The 22,308-nt window shown below is 41.1% G+C and overlaps 1 protein-coding gene across 1 annotated transcript in view; it reads left to right on the top strand.

Annotated features, from left to right (window-relative positions):
• arhgef28a (Rho guanine nucleotide exchange factor (GEF) 28a) overlaps positions 1–22,308 on the top strand; it is a 462,887-nt gene that overhangs the window by 67,206 nt on the left and 373,373 nt on the right. Inside the window, exon 2 of the mRNA XM_072548108.1 lies at positions 11,235–11,278. Coding sequence (XP_072404209.1) covers positions 11,246–11,278 — 33 coding nt within the window. The 5' untranslated portion in view covers positions 11,235–11,245. The remainder of the gene's footprint in view (positions 1–11,234; positions 11,279–22,308) is intronic.

The raw sequence follows: 22,308 nt of genomic DNA, 5'->3' as shown, positions 1-22,308 counted from the left end.
TTGAAGTTTATGCCAATCTGGATTGGAATGCCTTTGGGACACCCTTCATGTCAGAATACTCATTTGAGAAGTTGATATTCCCAAAAGCTCTAGTTATCAGGGCAGGATGGTTTCAGAGGTTAAATTGTGTGTCTTCCACATTCTTAGCATAATTGTACCAAATATTCGTTAATGTCTAGATAATATCCATTGTTGATTGATCGTATGTTGTAGAGGCCTATGTGGTCATTCAAAATATCAAGATCAAGAACTCAAATCTGTTGGTAAATCTGAAATCAGAAATGGGGTTCTTTCTGCATTTTAGAATGGAGCCTTCCAAGTGTGATCGAAACATACAATGCAAAGTGATAGCAACCTCCATAAGATTAAAGTTATCCTTGAGATTTCTTAAACAGACAAGTTCAGAGCAAGGCTTTATATAGGTAAGAAATATTGTTACCTCAGCCATAGAAATCCTTGATAATTTGAAAAATATTGTTAAAATATTTTCCTTTTGCATTCACAGATGGCACCACTGTAATTATGTTGAGTATCCTTATTATTTTAACTAAGGAAACGTCTTTATGGAAAAGAATTATCAATCATTGACTGCAGCATAGCATTCTGGTTTTCACTTCTGAAAGCTTGGAAAAAGTTTTAGCTTTAATTGGTGCTAAAAAGACCAAAGCTTCCTTGAAGACTTCACCTAGATTAGATTACTTACGGTGTGGAAACAGGCCCTTCGGCCCAACAAGTCCACACCAACCCGCTGAAGCGCAACCCACCCAGATCCATTCCCCTACACCTAACACTACAGGTGATTTAGCATGGCCAATTCACCTAACCTGCACATTTTCTTGGGTTGTGGGAGAAACCGAAGCATCTGGAGGAAATCCACACAGACATGGGGAGAATGTGCAAACTCCACACAGAGAGTCGCCTGAGGTGGAAATTGAACCCAGGTCGCTGGCACTGTGAGGTAGCAGTGCTAACCACTGTGTCACCATGCCACCCACTAAGGATGAAGGGCAACACTCTGAAAACTTATGATTACAAATAAACCTGTTGGGACGATAACACCTGTTGTGTCATCTGACTTCTGACCTTGTCCACCCCAGTCCAACACAGGCGCCTCCACATCATCAAAATTAATACAACCTTAAAAGTCCTGAAACATATTTTTACAGTCATAATTTGTAGAAAGAAATCCCTCAAAAGGCTCAAAGGCACAGTTGAATAAAGTAAAAATAATATATTGTATTTCTAAAGGCCTTGAGGGGGCTCCACTATTGAATGGATTGGCAATGCACTCTAGTGGTAGACCCTTGTAATGCAATATCATGTGATCAGAGAGACCCAGCATAACATGGTTTTCATTCATCTGTCTCTGCATTATCCCTCTATAACCCTTTGAACTCATGGTGCATTATCACAGTATATACACACTATAACCCTTTGAACTCATGGTACATTATATACACACATCATTAATATTTTAGTTATTTTTCTGAATCTGTAGTTATATGTGTTTGTGAAGACGTGTTGATTTGCCTAATTCTGAAGTTTTGATTAAATTTCAAAGGGTGATGAAGCAGTGTGTTTCTGCGACTGGGGAGTGAAAAGGAGCAGGAGTGTTTCTGAAGGGAGAGGAGTTAGAAGATTGTCCTGGGAGTGGCTCTGTGTAAAGTGGGGGGGGGGGGGGGAAGTGTCTTTGTGAGGGAGGATGCAATTGAAGGAGGGAGAGAAGTGTCCCTGTGAGGTGGGGTTGGTGGGGGTAAAGTTTCTATGAAGGAGAGGAAAGTATCTCTGTAAAGATTAGAGATGCAGTGTTCTACAAAGGGGAGTTAGAAGGTGTGTCCATTCATTACAGTATTGGTAGGAATGATCATTGAACAGTTATAGTGGAGAGGGATTTTTACTGAGTTTCACCTGCATTGTGTGGCACTTTCAGTGAGCTAAATGGGACAGATCTTGAACAAATCTAGCAATCCAGACTGGGCATCCATGAGGTGCCATGAGAGATCAGCAGCCTCATGGCCTGGCTTATCTCCCACTCTACTGCTACCTTCAACCTAGGGGCTCAGCTGTGGTGGAATGAAGATAGAAGGAAGGTATGCTCAAAGCAGTACTGGACATTCCATTCTTGAGATAGCACCCTAGTGAAGCTACAACACAGGATACTGCATGACAAATAACAGAAGCAGAATGCCATAGAAAGTGCAAAGTGATTCCTCAACCAGCAGATGAGATCTAGAGTCATAGGTCTTAAAACATTACCTGTTTTCTCTCCACAGATGCTGCCAGACCTATTGAGTTTCTTCAGTAATTTCTGTTTTTGTGTTGAATGAGATCTAAGTCCTGCATATCTTGTTGTGAACAGCAGTGGTCAGTTAATAGCTAACAGGAGGTAGAGTCTCCACAAATATTTCAGTGATGCCCTGTACACTGGTGTAGACAGGTATTTGCATCCATTCGGCCAAAGAACCCATTAAATCATCCACCTAAGTCTCCTCCTTAGGTTTCCCAGTATTACATATGCCAGTTTTCAACTGATTTGATTCACTCCACATGATACAAAGGAATGGCAGGAACACACTGGATACTGAAAAGTCTATAGGCTCTGATAATATTCCTATAATAGTGCTGAACACTGGTGTTACAGAACTAGCCATACTCCTTGCCAACTTCTTAAAAGCAGGACAAATCCAACGTGGCCAATCAAAGCCATGTTGATACACTCTGGATCATCTGAAGGAGATGGAAGTGGCCATCGCTTGTGTTGTCAAGTGGCAATGCAATGTGAAAGGAAGTCTTTCCACTGGATTGAGTCATATCTAGCACTCAGGAAGACGGTTGTAGTTATTGAAAATTGTTGTCCTAAGGCCTGGGGCAACATTGCAGGAGCGCCTCAGGATACTGTCATACACAAACTCATTTTTAGCTGTTTCATCAATGACCTTCCCTCTATTATATAGTCAGAAGTGGGGATGTTTACTGTTGATTGCACACTGTTTTGCACCATTCATGCCTCCTCAGACACTGAAGCAGTCCATGTCCACATGCAGTATGACCTGGACAATATCAGGCTTACCTTCATAAGTGGCAAGTAATATTTGTACCACACAAAGGACAGATAATGGCCATCTTCAACAAGAGAATCTAGCAATTGCCCCTTGAAATTCAATGGTGTTACCATCTCTGAATGCTCCATTGGGGATTGCCACTGACCAGAAACTGAACCGGATTGCCATGACCTCTAAGAGTAAGTCAGAAGTCGAGAATTCTATGGCAAGTAACTCACCACCAGTTCCTATCGGATATCTATAAGGCACAAGTCAGGACTATAACTGAATTCACTTCACTGGGCTGAATGAGTACAGCTCCAACAACATCCAAAAAACTCAACACCATCCTGGACAATGCAGCATACTTGACATTCAACGTTCCCTCCATTCATCACCAACACATAGTGGATGCAGTGTGTACCATTTAAAAGGTCAGTACAGTAATTCACGAAGGCTCTTTTTAAAGGAAGTTCCAAACCCATTATCCCTATTACCTTGAAGGGCAAAGTGAGCCGATGCAGACAGACACCACCTGTCTGCAAGTTTCCCTCCACGTAACAAACCACACTGAATATATTCCTGCTCCTTCATTGTCACTAGGTCAAAATCCTGGAAATCCCTCACTTACAACACAGCTGTCACCCCTACACCTCAAGGATTGCAACAGTTCAAGAAGGCAGCTCACTGCTAGCTTCTGCCAGACAATTAGGGATGCTACTAAATGCTGACCCACCTAAGGATGCCCACCTTCCGTGAATGAATGAAAGAGAAAAGGTGGGAAACGTCCAGCAAGCTGGCAATGGTAGAGTAGCAATGTTTTGGCTCTGGCTCATTTGCTGCTTTCTTCCATCACTTTCTCTTCTTTCTATTTAGTTTGTTTCTTTCAACTTTTGTCTACAATGCTGTCTTACTTTTTTGCCCTTGGGGAGTTTGGCAGGATTGATGGCATCGACAATGGCAGTGAGTGTGAACTCAGCAGTGAGAGATGATGCTGGAACATGGCAACATCGATGTAGGTAAGTCCAGCGCAGGACTTGAGGTGAATAGCATCGATGGTTGATCTGATGTCAGTGCTGGTTCAAAGGGTTGCACTCTTGCATTTGTTCAGGAAGGTTGTGGGCTCTGATACTTCATTTAGTTCCAAGATGGTGGCAGTGTTGGTGAGGTGGGCCCTGCGGTTAGTGATTCCGGAACATGGCAACTTTGACGTTGGTGGGTCTGGTACAGTCAGTGGCAAGGCGCAGGACTTGAGGCAGTGGCAGTGGCAAAGGTGCCAGCAAATTGGCGGTTATAGCAGTGGTGGCACCACAGCATTGGTGGGTCCATCGCCGGCAACATTGGTGAGCCTGGCTTGACACTCATGGCGGTGGTAGTGGAAGTGAGTGTGATCTGGGCATTTTCTTTTCCTTTCACTGCTGTTTCTTTAATTTCAGGTCTTTGTTTTAATTCCAACTATTGTGTTCTAACATGGCACCAGAGATTGGCAACTCTGTAAACTTTTCATTGTACTCCTGTACTCAGGTACATGTGACAATAAATTCTAATCTGAGGAGGAGAAGGAAGAAGAAGAAGATTGTCTCTGTGAAATATGAAGGAAGAGTGTCTTTGTGAAGCAGTTGAACATGGATGAATTTTTTAACAATGGATGAGCTGAGGTGGGGTGGTGTCAGATGCTGTTTTCATGTTAAGAATACTTGCTGTTGGGGATGGAGAAGATATGTGAAAGGACGTTCATCTCAGGGGGAGATATTATATCAAAGTTACAAAGAGTTGGGTTCCACCTCACAAGGCTGTAAGGAGAGAAGTGGAGTCTGTTGTGAGGTAAATGAGTTCATGGTGGGGTGAAAGAAATTACTCTGACTTTTTCATCACTTTGGGTCAGCACGGTGGCTCAATGGTTAGCACTGCTGCCTCACAGTGCCAGGGACCTGGGTTCGATTCCAGCCTTTGGCGACTGTCTGGGTCGAGTTTACACATTCTCCCCGTGTCTGTGCGGATTTCGTCCTGATGCTCCGGTTTCCTCCCACAATCCAAAGATGTGCAGGTTTGGTGGATTGGCCATACTAAATTGTCCATAGTGTCCAGGGATATGTAGGTTAGGTGCATTAGTCAGGGATAAATGTAGGGTAGGGGGATAGGTTTTTTTAAATAGATTTTTTATTGAAAATTTAACATGTTTTTATACGTTTACAAAAGAAAACTAAAAAAAACCCAAGTATAAACATTGATATACAATTAAATCTTAAATAAATAATAACCAAAATCTATCAAACAGAAAAAAAGTAATACCGAGAGAAAAGAAGAACAAAACTCAACTAACTACTCATCTAAGCTATAACTAACCCGAGTGTATGATTAGATCTCTTACATTACTCAAGAGAAAAAAAACGATGGATAACACAGAGATTGAGTAGTGAGATACATGCTCGGAATGTGTTAACATCAGATCGTAACAAAACCCGTATTCGTGCAGGATTCCTCTCCCAAGGGGTCCCGGACCAGCCAGGTTCACCATCTCAATTAAATAAAAGCCCTTGTTAGGATGACCGAAATATCTGTATTTGTGTAATTCAAGAAGGGCTGCCATATTTTATGGAATAATTTGGTTTTTCGGTGCACCATATTTGTAGGGAAGTCAAGGGGAATACATTCCATAATTATTCTGTGCCAATTCGAAAGTCCGTGAGGGCCCTCAGTTTATCAAAATATTTTTCCTTGCACAGAAAGAGAGAATGGAAAATAATCTCTTCCCTGTCGTAATTTCAAGTGTTCTTTATCCAATAAGTGTGTCTCCTGTGGGAGAGCTATATCAACCCTTTCTTTCTTGAGGTTTGATAATATTTTCTTCCTTTTGATTGGTGAATTACTCCCCATGACATTCCAGGTGCACCATTTAATCGACTGATTAACCATAATCACCAGGCAAGTCCGAGACCCCTCGGGAGAAGAAACCCTATCCAAAACATCCCGAGCATAGAGCATATAAAATTCACAAAAATAAAGGCTCTTTAATACACTCAGATCAATATAATAAAAACTATTTCTAAATAAAAAAAACATTTAAATGGAGATTTTCCTCCCTTTTTCCTGGGGGCATCACTTCCTTTCCAAAAGCCCATCATATCCTCTCCCAACCAGTGCCCCACCCTTGACCCAGGCACCCCACGATAGTTTAAAGAAAATTCAAATATACTACTGAGCTAGAATTAACAATGAGTACCCTACCCCCAACCCACACCAACACCTGGATATATTTGGTAATGTTAATACCATGTATGAACATATATAACTATAAAATTACAGTCTCAACAAATAATAATTAAATATAGTAATACAAAATAACAGGGAAAAACAACCCCGCTCCTAAGACAGAGATAAAATAGGATTACGTAATCACCTCCCCCCATCTACATTAATTAGACCCCCCAGGCCTATATATATTTAAATAAAGGGAGGGAGAAAATCACTAAGTGAAGAATAAATAAATAAACCCCTGTCCCCACCCCCTGAAGATAATATTAAACAGTAAGGTAATGAAAGGAAAAAAAGGGGGTAAACGGGGGTGGGGGGAGGGCAAAACAAATCAATTAACTCTTACAATTTATCAAAGAGAGTCCAAAAATTCCTTGGCCGTCTCCGGTGATCCGAAGTTGTACACGGACCCTTCATGGCTGAAGCGTAGCGTTGCTGGGTAGCGCAAGGAGTACTGAATGTTTAAGTCCCTTAAACGCATCTTTGCTTCGTCAAACGCCTTCCACTTTCAGACAAAAGCTGGGGAAAAGTCCTGGAATAACATAATCTTGGATCCTTTGTAAATCATGGCTTGGGGATCTTTCCCAAGATTTCTGGAAGCTTCCAAGAGCATCTGCCTCTCCTTGTAGCTCTGCAGCCGGAACAGGACCGGGTGGGGGTGCTGGTTTGAGCCGGGCCCGCGCACTGCAACCTGGTAGGCCCATTCCACCCTTACCTAGCCTGATCCAGCCTCCAGATTTAACAGCTGTGGAAGCCACTGCTTGAGGAAAGTAAGCTGGCCTTCTTCTTGACATTCGGGAAGGCCCAGTAAATGAATATTTTTTCAACGACCTCGAGAATCGAGGTTGTCAATGTGATTCTCTAAGGTCCGGACTTGCTGTTCGAGAGTCCGGACCCGATCCACAGCCGATTCTGCTATCGTGTCGGAGGTCATGGCCTTTAGCTCTGCCTCTCCGTCTCGGTACTCGATTTCTGCGATGTTTCGGTCGTGCTTTTGTAGTGCGGCTGAGAGTGAATTCCATCTGCTCCGGGACTCTTCGATGAAGGCGTCGATCCTCGCGTCAAGTTTGAAGATTATTTCCACAAGGCTCGCCACTGTAGGTAAGTCCCCCGGGGCAGCTACGGACGCCTCTGCTGCAGCTGGGGAGGGTGGGGGAGGGGCTCCTGCCTGCTGAGAGCTGCGGGCTCCCTTCCCCTTAGTCAGTTTTACAGGAGACTAGACTGTTTAAATTCAGTACTAAGCAACTAATTACGTTAAGTAAAAACTATTTTAAATGATTTGGTAAGTGTGGTAGAGGCGGGTGGCCCACTTTGCCCAAGTCATGAGAGGAGCACTATAGACTCCGACTTGCTGAGTCGCCGCCATCTTGGATCTCCCCGGGGGATAGGTTTAATAGGATACTCTTCGGGAGGTTGGTGTGGACTTATTGGACTGAAGGGCCTGTTTCCACACTGTAGGGATTCTGTAGGGATTATAAGAATTCTATAGATAGTTTGAACCTACAAAAAAACATTTGGATTAGGAGCTGGACTAGGCTATTCTGCTCCTCTAGTCATTACTGCCATTCACTGAGATTATGGCTGACCTGATTATGACCTCAACACCACTTTTCTCCTTTGCTCAATAACTTCTGACTGGCTTGTTCATCAATAATCTATATACTTCTGCCTTAGAAACATTCAACGTTCTCTGGGGACAAGAGTTCCAAAGACTCTCAAGACTCTTAGTCCTCTGGTTTAAAAAAAGCCCTCAACTCTGTCATAAATGGGAGACACTATTTTTAAATAATGTTCTTAGTTCTAGTCTGTCCCACAAGTGGAAGCATCTTTTAAGCACTCACCCTGTCATGTGCCCTCAGGTTCTTACAGGTTTCAAAAAGATAATTTTTCTAAACTGGAGTGGCTACAGGCCCAACCTGTAGCTCAGAGCTCCGCAATCTGTCTCCACTTAACTAATTTAGACCTGCCAAAGTGGACAAGTTCACATTTTCCCACATTATATTGTACCTGTCAAATCTTTGTCCACTGATTCAATAAATGCAGACTCCCATATCTGCTTCACAATTTATGTTCCTACCCATCTTTCATTCATTAGCAAATTTAATAGCCTTCCATTTGGCCTCTGCATACAAATCATAGGCATAGAATAGGCATACAATGTAACTAATTGAGGCACCGACACTGATCCTTGTAGCACATTATTTCATTTTGCTCACCTGAAAATAATGCATTTGCATCTGCTTCTTGTTAGCTAACCAGTCTCCATCCAAGCCAATATGTTACCCTACTACCGTGAACTTTTTACTACTTATTTATCAATATAATCAACAATTATTGCCCATCCCAAAATGCCGTTGAGAAAGAATTTTTGCATTGTAATCCTTCTTGTTATTTTTTTCAGTTCTTTATATTTTGTTCAATCTTATGACCTGCTACTCATCTTTGTGGAATTATAAAATTTCTATTTCAGTTTGATTCCAACTTCAACTTCCTAATTAGCCAAAAATAGTGTTTCCTTATCTTAAAATCCTTCTTTCTCGTGGGAAGGTAGATTTTCTGGTTATTCTGAAATATCTCTTTAAATGTCTGCCCTTGCACCTCTATTTCTTAGTCTGGTTTCCCAATTCACTTTAGCCCTCTCTTTCATAATTTCCTTATTTAAGTTTAAAAGAACAATTTCTCTTACTCCTTTCTCTCTCAAACTGAATATGACATTTAATCACATTACACTGCTGCTTTTCTGTGTGGACATTAATTAATTCTATCTCATTACACACGACCGGATCTAGTATAGCTTGCTGTCTGGTTGGTTCTACAACATGCAGTTTGAAAAAACAGTCTCGAGAAAGCTCCGTAACCTTATTATCTAATTTATCCTAGCCAATCTGATCTTTACCAGCTATATTTAGATTAAAATTGTCCATTTTTTATTACTGTATTTTTTCATAAGTCCCATTATTTCTGTTGTATGACCTGCCCTCCAGTATGGCTGCTGTTAGCAACCTATAAACCACTTCCACAGATGATGCTTACCTTTACGGTTTTGTATCTCTGCCCAAACTGATTCTACATCCTGATGTCCAGAGCTAAGGTCACCTCTCTGGATGTAGGTTTGCTCACTGAGCTAGAAGGTTCGTTTTCAGACATTTCGTCACCATACTAGGTAACACCATCAGTGAACCTCCAGATGAAGCACTGGTGGTATGGCCCGCTTTCTACTTATGTGTTTGATTTCTTTGGGTTGGTGATGTCATTTCCTGTGGTGACATCATTTCCCATTATTTTTCTCAGGGGGTGGTAAATGGGATCCAAATCAATGTGTTTGTTGGTAGAGTTCTGGTTGGAATGCCATGCTTCTAGGAATCCTTGTGCATGTCTCTGTTTGGCTTGTCCTAGGATGGATGTGTTGTCTCAGTCGAAGTGGTGTCCTTCCTCATCTGTATGTAAGGATACTAGTGAGAGTGGGTCATGTATTTTTGTGGTTAGTTGATGGTCATGTATCCTGGTGGCTTGTTTTCTACCTGTTTGTCCAATGTAGTGTTTGTTACAGTTCTTGCAAGGTATTTTGTAAATGACATTAGTTTTGGTTGTCGTCTGTAAAGTTCATTAGCTAGTGTTTTAGTGTGTTGGTGGGTTTGTGGACTACCATGATGCCAAGGGGTCTGAGTAGTCTGGCAGTCATTTCCGAGGCATCTTTGATGTAGGGTAGGTTGACTAGGGTTTCTGGACGTGTTTTGTCTGCTTGTTGGGGTTTGTTGCTGAGAAATCGGTGGACTGTGTTCATTGGGTACCCGTTCTTTTTGAATACACTGTTTAGGTGATTTTCCTCTGCTCTGCGTAGCCTTCTCTGTGCTGCAGAGGGTGCTCATTGATATAATGTTCTAATGCAGCTTCGTTTATGGATGTTGGGATGATTGCTTCTGTAGTTCAGTATTTGGTCCATATATGTTTCTGGTTTGAAGATCCCCATTGGCTGTTTGCTCGACTGCAATATCTAGGAATGGCAGTTTGTTGTTGTTTTCTCTGGTCACCTCTGTTTATTGTACTGATGTCATTCATAATAAACCAGAGCGAACTGTCATCTGTCCAACTTTGCTGACAAGGACTTGGAGGCCCTGATGGAGGAGGGGACATGTGCGGTCACTGTCCATGGAGTGAGCCTTGAGACATTGATGCCTCTTGTCCAGGATGGATGACCAGAGGATCAAGTGGCAAGCTGGAAGCAGCAGGTTCCACTCTGAATCTCATGTTTGGAATTGTTATCATCTAGTTCCTATCTGACAGGTGGGAGAATGGGAAACTGTATAATAATGAGGCAGATGTCACAATAATGAGGATGCTAAAATATATAAATAGGGATCTTGCCAATCAACTAGTTCATGTTGTTCTGCAATTTTTTGGGGAATTGGATACTCTGCTCTCGACTTCAGAACCCTTCTTCCTGCTGATCTTCCAGAATTCACTCAGTTTTACCTCCAATGCCCATGTTGTTCAATGGTTTGGAAGATTCTGCCGCCGGTTTTTCCTGTGGTCAGTGATAAAGCAGTGTTCTTCAGTCAGTGGAGAATGCCTATGTGTCACTGACCATAAGATTAAAGGCTATAAAAATGTCTTAAAATGTAAAGTGCAGCTTGGAGATTTGAGAATCATTATGAAATAGTGTTAAATTTCTAATTAATCAAATGAATTCATAGTTCTTTTTGAGATGATAGCCAGAAGTGTCATCAATAGAATCACAGCTGATTTAAGGCATTGATAATTTAGGTTCATGCTCAATCCTGCATTATTTGATAAATTTTGGCTTCTGACTTTTTTTTGCCTTCTTAGGGACAGGGCACAAATTTTTGTTGGTGTATATATTCATGTGTCACAACAATATCAGTCTCTCTGCTTATTTAATTTTAAAATTGTAAACAATTTTTCTCTTCTTGTGAGCAGATGCAGAAGCAATGGAGCTGAGCTGCCACGAAGTACCAATATATGTAAGTATTTATTTGGTAGCTATAATTGTCCTTCAGCCTACAATTCTCTGACATATGTGTTCCTCAGCTTATAACCTCTTACGTATCCCCACTTTTAAATGTTGGGACCTCATTTGGTGGGCGTGCCAAAACCCTGATTTCTGAAATTCTCTTTTGAAACCTCTATGCCAGTCTGTGTCTTTCCTACTTTATGTATTTGAAGAGTGCTGCCTTTCTGTAAGTCCTGTCTCAACAGATTCCGATCATTTTGAATGAAGTGTTCTTTACAAAATGCCAAGTGTGAAAGACAATAATGAATTGTGTGTTTTTGAAGTCAGTAGTTCATTTTTTTCATTTTTTTTAAGAAAGGTGATATAAACTAACTAGATCAAGTGTCAGTAATAGTTTTTCTGATCTTCCCATATGATTGAATTGGGAGATTGGATGATTTATGCTGTTGTTAAAAGTCCATGTTGTACTACATTCTGTAACTTGTTCTGAAGCTACTATATTGTCTTGTAGAATGTGCAATTAATAATTTTATCTTCAAAGAGTAAGTCCTTTCTTTTGAAGGATGTCATTCTTTCTCCTTGTTTTTGTCTTCCTTCCTAATATCACTTCCAGCCAAATTTGTGTACAGACAGACCCAATCTACAGTCTGCTTCCAGTTCTATTTCAGTGCTATTTCTAAACCAGTACCATGTGAGAAAACTGCAGGATGATCATTCACTTGCTTAGAGATGCTGTTCGCATCTTTACTCCACCTCACAATATCATAATAAGGACCAGAACCAAATTATGAGAAAGCTGCTCTTTTTAAAAAAATCTTTCATAGGATGTGGGCATCAATGGCTAGATCAGAATTTGTTGCTCATCACTAATTGCCCTTGAACGGAATAACTTGCTAGGCAGTATACATAAAAAGACCCCCACAGTTTAACATTTTTGTAGGTCATAGAGCCAAAGAGATGTACAACACTTTGGTCTCACTCTTCCATGCCAACCAGACATCTCAACCTAATCCAGTCCCACTTGCCAGCACTTGGCCCATATACTTCTAAACCCTTCCTATTCATGTACGTATCCAGATGACTTTTAAATGCTTTAATTGTACCAGCCTCCACCACTTCCTCTGGCAGCTCATTCCACACATGCACCACTCTCTGCATGAAAAAGTTGTCCTTAGGTCCCTTTTATATCTTTCCCCTCTCACTCTAAACTGATGCCCTCTAGTTCTGGACTCTCCACACCAGGGAAAAGACCTATCCATGCCCCTCATGGTTTTATAAACTTCTATAAGGTCACCCCCTCAGCATCTGATGCTCCAGGGAAAACAGCCTCAGCCTGTTCAGCCTCTCCCTATAGCTCAAATCCTTCAACCCAGGAAACATTCTTGTAAATCTTTTCTGAACCTTTTGAAGTTTCAAAACACCTTTCCAATAGGCAGGAGACCAGAATTGGATGCAGTATTCCAAAAGTTGCCTAACCAATGTCCTGCACAGCTGCAACATGACGTCCCAACTCCTATAATCAATGCTCTGACCAATAAAGGAAAGCATACCAAATGATTTCTTCACTATCCTATCTACCTGCGACTCTACTTTCAAGGAACTATGAACCTCACTCCAAGGTCTCTTTGTTCAGCAACACTCCCTAGGACCTTACCATTACATGTGTAAGTCCTGCTCTGATTTGCTTTTCCAAAATGCAGGACATTGCACTTATCTAAATTAAACTGTATCTGCCACTCCTCAGTCCATTTGCCCATCTGATCAAGATCCCGTTGTACTGAGGTAACCTTCGTCGCTGTCCATTATACCTCCAATTTTGGTGTCATCTGCAAATTTACTAACTATACCTCCTATGTTCACTTCTAAATCATTTATATAAATGACAAAAAGTAGTGGTCCCAGCACTGCTCCTTGCAGCACACCACTGGTCACAGGCCTCCAGCCTGAAAACTGAAATCATTTGACTTGGTTTGATTTATTGTAGTCACATATACCTAAGTACAATGAAAAGCTTTGTTTTGTGATCAGAACAGGCAGATCATGGCAAACAAGGACATGCAGACCACAAGATGCATAGACAGAGCAAGGCATAAAGGTTACAACTTCCCAGAAGGTGCGCAAAGCAAGATCAATACTAGCAAGACCAACATTATTTGAAGTGAGAGAGTCCATTCAACAGTCTAATAATGGCAGGAAAAAAGCTGTTCTTTAACCTGTTGGTGTGTGTATTCAAGCTTCAGTATCTACTGTCTGTTTGAAGAGGGTGTAGGAGAGCATTACGGGGATGGGCGGGGTCTTTGATGATATTGGCAGCCTTTCTGTGACAACAAGAAGTTAAATGGAGTCCATGGATGGGAAGTTGGTTTCTGTGATAAGCTGGCTATGCACACAACCTACTGTAGTTGCTTATGATCCTGGGCAGATCAATTGCCATATCAGGCCATTATGCATCTGGATAGTATACTCTATGATGCATCTGTGAGAGTTGATGAGAGTCCTTATGGACATGTTGAATTTCCTGAGGGAAAAGAGGCTTCGTTTTGCCTTCCTGACTGCTGCATCTACATGGGACATCCAGGTCAGGTTGTTGTTTATCACCACTACTAGGAACTTAATGCTCTTGACCTTCTCCACGCCTGCTACATTGATGTAGATGGGGGCATATTCTTCTCATTTCTTCCTGAAGTCAATGATCAATTATTTTGTTTTGCTGACATTGAGAGAGATTGTCATCACTATACCTCCTATGTTCACGTCCAAATTGCCATACCAGGCCATTATGCACCTGGATCGTATTACTCTATGGTGCATCTGTGAGAGTTGATGAGAGTCCTTATGGACATGTTGAATTTCCTTCGGGAAAAGAAGCATCTATCATGACTCTATGCCCTCTATTGCCTTTCTGTATTCTGATATCCGTCCTACCATGATGGTGTCATCGGCAAACCTACAGATGAAGTTCGTTTGGAATTTGGCTACTCAGTCGTGGGTGTACAAGGAGTATAGTAGGGGTCCATATAGAGGCCATACAGGATATGGATGGTCAATTTCCTTCCTTGAAGGGGTTAGTGAACTGGATAAATTTTTAATGACATTTGTCATAATTTCATGATCACCAATACTGGGATAAGTTTTTAATTCCAGATTTATTACTTGATTTTAAATTGCACCAGGAAGATTTCAACTCATGATCCTCCAGCTTCTGGATTACCAGTTCTATAACTTTGCCACTACTTTAATTTTCATAATTTCCCCTCAGTGTGTGAGAGGCCTCATCTCCGTGGCTTACTGAGCTGGCATATGAATAACGTAATTTGCATTAGCTTTTTAAACATAATGACATTTTTGTTTGCGTCACATGAAAAGGTTACATTCCAGGAGTGGTAATTTGAACTCCATCCCATCAGATGGTGTGCTCAGTGATCCAGGATTTGCAAATCTGAGAAAAGGTGCATCATTGTCATTGAATTATGACAGCCACAGAAAATACGTTTGTGCTTTAGAACACAACTTGCTTGCTACACCCACTACAACCTATTCAGACAAAGAATGTTGCTCTCTGATTGCTGACATTTCCAGAGAATGAGTGGCATTAATTAAGATATTATTTTGGGCACACCCGTAAAAGCCTTATGGTGAATCAGTAGGAAAATGAACTTTGGGGGTTGACTCTGAAAATTGTAATTTAACTAATAATGGTTTTCAAGAGATACAAGATTGGCAATCTATGAAAATTTATCTGAAAATTATTTGATAATTTGTAAGTTTGATTTTGTTTTATAATCCAGTAATATTAACAGTGTTTCAAAGTTTATTAGTTAACAAATTTAACCAACTGTAGGCTGTCAGATGGTTCCTGTATTTAAAATCTTGGCATTCTTGCTGAAGAATTTGCAACTATTTTAATGTATCCTCCTTTCAGCTCTATACCTAGACAATTGAAAATGAGTTGAAATTTTATTGAAGATTGACTTTTCTGTTGTGAGAAGAAATTAATAATGAAACTCCAATGGCCATACAAAAGCATTTTTGCTGCTTTAAGTGGAAAGCAAAGATTGAGATCATCAGCGAACATTGGTGTACAATTAGAAAACAGGTCAATGCTCCTTTCTTAACCAGTGACATCATAATACAGGCAAATTATTGGTCATATCTCATATTTACCTGCAAAACAATGTGTAATAGCTAGTTTACCCAAATATGGATCAAAGTGGTTAGGATGAAATTAAATCAAATTAACTTCCTAGATATTTTCCATCATAAGTTAGACGATTCATAATCATAATTGTATCTGTGCTCTGCAAGGGTTAACATCAAGAGGCAAGATTTACAGTGACTGAATAAGTCAGATTACAAATGTCTGTACAGTTTTTCTGAAACTCATGCTTGTTCTTTGGGAATGATGTTTTACAACTCTGCATCTAGTTTTCTGAGAACATTGTGAATAAATTGCAATTACTTTGTTATGAAATTAGAAATGCATCCATGCAGCACCCATTTTTCAGATGCAAGACAGCCCTCAAAGTCTTAGATATGTCACATAAGAATCAAATGCTTTTTATTATTCAGAGTTGTGCCACTGTAGGCAATGGAGAACCCACTCTGCAAACAAATATTGGCCCTTTGCATATTCACATCAGGCTCTCTCTACAATATTGAGCCATCTTTAATACAATCATCTATATGTACTAATAACTTTAGCATGTGTGTATCTTTCTCCCTCTCTCTGTTTATTGGTTCTTCTTTCCAATCATTTGTGGTTCATCTGTAAATGTGTACATCTTCACTGGCCTTTTCATTTTGTCAACTGAATACCTTTTCTGAAACTTTCTATTGTCCCTGTGACTTTCTTCAGAGATTCTTCATTGTTCTATTTGATCGTTCACATTTCTGCCACTTTATCTTCCTTCACTTTATTCTTGTATATATCTGCGCTTCTCTCCCTATTCTAAAATTTACCTATGGTTCTGACATTATAGAATAGGGTCGGGTCATTTGGCCCCCTATGCCCATTTTTGACAGATGATAGATCGCCATCTGGAACTGCCTACACGATACCTTGATATATTGTTTAATACATGTACAATTCCACGATAAATGTTTTTAAAATTCTGTGAGCCAATGGAAAAGTATTCCATGTCCTAATGGCCGTATATGGGAATAAAAGCTTCAAACCTCCCTTTCTGTTTGTCAAATAATAATCTTCAACCTGTTCCCAATACAGCAACAAATAGTGCTCTTTACCCTTTTAAAACCTTTCAGTGGTGTGTACCAAGAACAGAGTGCGTGACTGTGCACATGATAGTGTGTCATCAGTATTTGAATAATAGACTATATTCATCTACTCTGCAGTAATCCAGTAATTGATCAGGTATTTGGCAGCAGCATGTTGTAACATGTTTCTGAGACTGAAGAACCATTCAGCAAAACTAGCCAAGAAGGCTGTGGAGCTAATTGACTAATTTGACATCAACCTATGTATATATGGTTACTTTAAAATGGAAATACATTGTGAAGCACATCAGAGATATTTTCAAAATTGGATGCAGAAGCAGTGCATGAGGTATCGGGAGCAGTAACCAATTTTTGCCTTAGATATAGGGTTTAAAGGAAGAAAGAGTCATTGAAAGACGATGGATTTTTTTTCAAGGGGATCCCAGAATGTCAGACATTTGCAGTTGAAGACACAACCACAATGATGGGGTTGGTAGAGTGACACTGAAGAGGTACAAGGCAAAGAGCTGGGCAGTTTGAACAGCTGCAGTGTAGATTCAATCAGCACCCTCAATCAGCACTATACATTGGCGAGACCGTGCAGAGGCTATGGCAACAGATATATGAACACTGCATAACAATCAACAGACAGGAGTGTTCCCTCCTGGTCGGAGAACACTTCAGCGGTCTGGGGCACTCAACCTCGGACCTTTGGGTGACCGTCCTCCAAGGTGGAATTCGGGACAGGCAACTAGGAAATGTGGCCAAGCAGAGGCTGATAGCCAAGTTCGGTACCCATGGGGATGGCCTCAACCGGGACTTTGGGTTCATGTAACACTACAGATGACCCCATTGCACTATACACACACACAGACACTCCTACATACATGCACACATATATATATGCGCACACACACTCTCCTATAGACCCATCCACTCACGCAGACGTCTCTCATACACTCACACATACACTCCCACACTCACACACACACCCTCTCACAGACTTATACCCCCTACACTCACACATACACACATTGTCTCGCAAACAGTCATAACCCCCCCCCCCCCCCCGACACACCCACCACATGTGCACATATAATTTGTGGGGTGAATTTGTACGTGCAGAATTACATTTTATTTTGCTCAAAAACTGCATGAATCCATGTAAGGTTCTGTAAATCTGTCTTTTGTGGCACACAGTCTCATACAGGGCACCACACTCCTCCAATGCATTATCTGGGCCGACATGACACCAACTGTTAAATTTCAGTTGAGAATGTAACTTTTAAAAATGTTTTGCGATTTACATATGAAAGAACTGAAGCTAACATGGTCATTCTAAAATTTGTGAGACTTAACAAACAATCCAGGTCTTTATCGATGCAAAATTTCAGTTACATCACACTGTAAACTTTTGCTATAAATTCTGTGTCTTACAATCTTATACTCCAGAACCACCTGAAGAAGGAGCAGTGCTCCAAAAGCTAGTGCTTCCAAATAAACCTGTTGGACTATAACATGGTGTTGTGTAAGTTTTAACTTTGTACACCCCAGTCCAACACCGGCATCACCAAATCATGGCTACAGTAAAGCTTGTGGAGTGTTGGAAGCTGTGCAAGAAAATATTAGAAAGAATCTGAAAGTGAGAAAATATTCTATAAATTTAGTCATCAACTCATGATTGACAGTTTTAAGAACTTTCTGAAACTTAGTAGAAAATAAATGAAATCCGTAACATTTGGATGGTGACATTGGAACCAGAGGACAGCACCTCAGAATAAGGGGAAGGCTAATTCAAACTGAGATGAGGAGGATTTTTTTTTCATTCAGATGGTGAATCTTTGGAAATCTGTACCCAAGGGGGCTGTCAAAGCTCAATCACTGAGCAGTTACACTACAGAAATCAATATTTTCTGGGAACTGTTCTGGAATTATTCTGGCGAAGATTCACTGGAGTCGACTCTGCTTTCTTCCCACAGATTCTGTCAGATCTGCTGAGTTTACCAGCAATTTCTGTTCTTGTCAATGTTCTGGGGACCTGGATTTATATCTCACCATGGCAGTTTGTGGAAGTTGAATTCAATAACAATCGGGAATTTAAAGTCTAACAAACACCATCCTTATCTGCTCTGGCATATACATATCTGCAGAACCACAGTAATGTGGTTGACTTGAAAACGACAATGGCTAACTTATGATGATGCTGCTCCTTTAACATGGTTATGTTGTCCTTGTTTTTTTCAGAGAGGTTGCAAAAGGGACAGACTCCGCAAAGTCTAAGTTGAAGGGTTTTAGGGCCAATTTGATTATAGATAACAGAGACTGCCTTGGATAAAAGGCTTTCACATTTTTAAAAAAATCTGTACAATAAAAGGGGGGCAGCCAGTTGTCCCAGCTCAGCTTTTCTCTAATTTGGTTTGGTTAGGTTAGTAAGCAATAGTATTTGGAAGTTGCTGGACCCAAAGAAGCAGGTCCATGCTGATCTCTCTCTGACTTCTGTCCTTTAAAAACTGGTGTTTGATTTTACCATTTGTGCTGAGGGGTATTAATGAGGATTGTTGCAAGAATTGGTAAGAGCATCATTAAATTAGTATAATTTGTTGGTTTTTCAGATTGTTTAAGTTCTTTGGTATTCTGTTCTCTTTTGTTTGTGTTTCATTCAGTAATTTTGTGAATAAATTCTGTTTAAAGCAATTAGCAAAAGTTAAGGTCTGGGCTATTTTCTTGAAATGCTTTGAGGGGGTCTGGCCTGGTCTGTAACAGGTTTGGGGCTTGTCCAGCATTTGTTCTGTAGTTATGATTTGGGGTAGGGTTATTGGACTCGAAGGCAATGGGTGATAGGTGTTAGTGTCTTTTGTTCTGGGTGTTGATTTTGGTTGGTTTAAACAATGCTTGGGATATCAATGGCTTTATCAGTCACCAAAAGGCTTCTGGGGATTGGGAGAAGTGACCTTGAGGGTTTTGAAAAAGGTGATTAAGGCCAAGCTGCTGGAATTAGCAGACAAGCTGGAGCTGGAGCTTCCTACTTCTGTGATGAAAGGAGAGATAATTACAGCAATAGCTGAGCATATAAATTTTCTGGATACACCATCAGATTCTTTAGGGATGGCTAAAATTCTGTTGAACATGAAGCAGCTTGAGTTAGAAGCAAAAGACAAGGAATTATGATTAAAAACAGAAAAAGAGAGAGATAAGAGAGAAAGAGAGCAAAGTGAGAGAAAAGGAGAGAGGAAAATAGAGAGAGTTTGAACTTCAGAAATTGGCACTGAGACAGGAAAGTCATCTTAAAAGGATGGAGATGAAGGCTGAAAGTAGAGCTAGTGAGGTATTCACATCACTATCAGAGGAGCTATCTGGGGCATAAGAGGAGGTGAAGAAAGCCATCTTAAGTCCATATGAGCTTGTGCCAGAAGCCTACAGACAACATTTCAGGAATCTAAGGAGGGTCCTTGGTCAAACCTACATTGAGTTTGAAACAAAGTAATTTTGGTAGGTGGATAAGGGCATTTAAAATAGAGCAAAACTATGACACTCTTAGAGAGACAGTTATTTTGGAGCAGTTTAAAGATTCATTTCCTGAAGTAGTGAGAACTTATGTGGAAGAGCAGAGAGTTAAAACGGCAAGGTTAGCGGCTGAACTGGCTGATGGTTATGACTTGGTCCATAAATCAAAGTTTGGCTTCCAGAATCAATTTTAATCTGTGAGGGATAGAAATTGGGGAAAAGAGAAATCCTCACATGGAAAGGAAAAAGTAGATAGAGCCATAGAATCATAGAGATGTACAGCATGGAAACAGACCTTTCGGTCCAACCCGTCCATGCCGACCAGATAGCCCAACCCAACCTAGTCCCACCTGCCAGCACCCAGCCCCTATCCCTCCAAACCCTTCCTATTCATATACCCATCCAGATGCCTTTTAAATGTTGCAATTGTACCAGCCTCCACCACTTCCTCTGGCAACTCATTCCATACACGTACCACCCTCTGTGTGAAAAAGTTGCCCCGTAGGTCTCTTTTATATCTTTCCCCTCTCACCCTAAACCTATGCCCTCTAGTTCTGGACTCGGCAGAGTGGGAGGGGGAGTTGAAATGTTGGGCCACGGGGCGGTGTGGTTGATTGGTGCGGGTGTCCCAGAGATGTTCCATAAAGCGCTCTGCTAGGAGGCGTCCAGTCTCCTCAATGTAGAGGAGACCTCATCGGGAGCAATGGATACAATAAATGATATTGGTGGATGGAGGTGAGGGAGGAGGTGTGGACGCAGGTTTTGCAATTCCTGCGGTGGCAGGGGAAGGTGCCAGGATGGGAGGATGGGTTGTTGGGGGGGCGTGGACCTGACCAGGTAGTCACGGAGGGAACGGTCCTTGCGGAAGGGGGAAAGGGGTGGGGAGGGAAATATTTCCCAGGTGGTGGGGTCCGTTTGGAGGTGGCAGAAATGTTGGTGAATGATTTGGTTTATGTGAAGGTTGGTAGGGTGGAAGGTGAGCACCAGGAGGCTCAGCAATCACTTCTGTAGCTTGCAAGATGTCACCATCTATTTCCCTACAGTCTATATCTTCCATATACTTTTCCACAGTAAATACTGATGCAAAATATCAATTTAGCATCTCCCCCATTTTCTGCAGCTCCACACAAAGGCCACCTTGCTGATCTTTGAGGGGCCCTATTCTCTCTCTAGTTACCCATTTGTCCTTAATGTGTTTGTAAAATCTCTTTGGATTCTCCTCAATTTGTAAGAACCCTTTGGATTCTCCTTATTTCCATTTGCCAAAGCTATCTCATGTCCCCGTTTGCCCTCCTGATTTCCCTCTTAAGTGTACTCCTACTGCCTTTATACTCTTCTAAGGATTCGCTCGATCTATCCTGTCTATACCTGACATATGCTTCCTTCTTTTTCTTAACCAAACCCTCAATTTCTTTAGTCATCCAGCATTCCCTATACCTACAAGCTTTCCCTTTCATCCTGACAGGAATATACTTTCTCTGGATTCTCATTATCTCATTTCTGAAGGCTTCCTATTTTCCAGCCGTCCCTTTACCTGCGAACATCTGCCCTCAATCAGCTTTTGAAAGTCCTTGCCTAATACCATCAAAATTGGCCTTTCTCCAATTTAGAACTTCAACTTTTTGGTCTGGTCTATCCTTTTCCATCATTATTTTAAATCTAATACAATTATGGTCGCTGGCCCTAAAGTGCTCCCCCACTGACACCTCAGTCACCTGCCCTGCCTTATTTCCCAAGAGTAGATCAAGTTTTGCACCTTCTCCAGTCGGTACATCCACATACTGAATCAGAAAATTGTCTTGTGCACACTTAATAAATTCCTCTCCATCTAAACCTTTAACACTATGGCAGTCCCAGTCTCTGTTTGGAAAGTTAAAATCCCCTACCATAACCGCCCTATTATTTTTACAGATAGCTAAGATCTCCTCACAAGTTTGTTTCTCAATTTCCCTCTGATTATTATGGGGTCTATAATACAATCCCAATAAGGTGATCATTGATTTCTTATTTCTCAGTTCCACCCAAATAACTTCCCTGGATGTATTTCCGGGAATATCTTCCCTCAGCACAGTTGTAATGCTATCCTTTATCAAAAATGCCCCACCCCGTCCTCTCTTGCCTCCCTTTCTATCCTTCCTGTAGCATTTGTATCCTGGAACATTAAGCTGCCAGTCCTGCCCATCCCTGAGCTATGTTTCTGTCATTGCTATGATATCCCAGTCATATTCCTAACAATGCCCTGAGTTCATCTGCCTTGCCTATTAGGCCCCTTGTATTGAAATACATGCAGTTTAATTTATTAGTCCTACCTTGTCCCTACCT

The sequence above is a fragment of the Chiloscyllium punctatum genome, chromosome 2 (genome assembly GCF_047496795.1).
Source record: "Chiloscyllium punctatum isolate Juve2018m chromosome 2, sChiPun1.3, whole genome shotgun sequence".
NCBI lineage: Eukaryota > Metazoa > Chordata > Chondrichthyes > Orectolobiformes > Hemiscylliidae > Chiloscyllium > Chiloscyllium punctatum.
The sequence above is the reverse complement of the archived record's forward strand: the minus strand, read 5'-3'. Positions and strand labels throughout refer to the sequence as shown.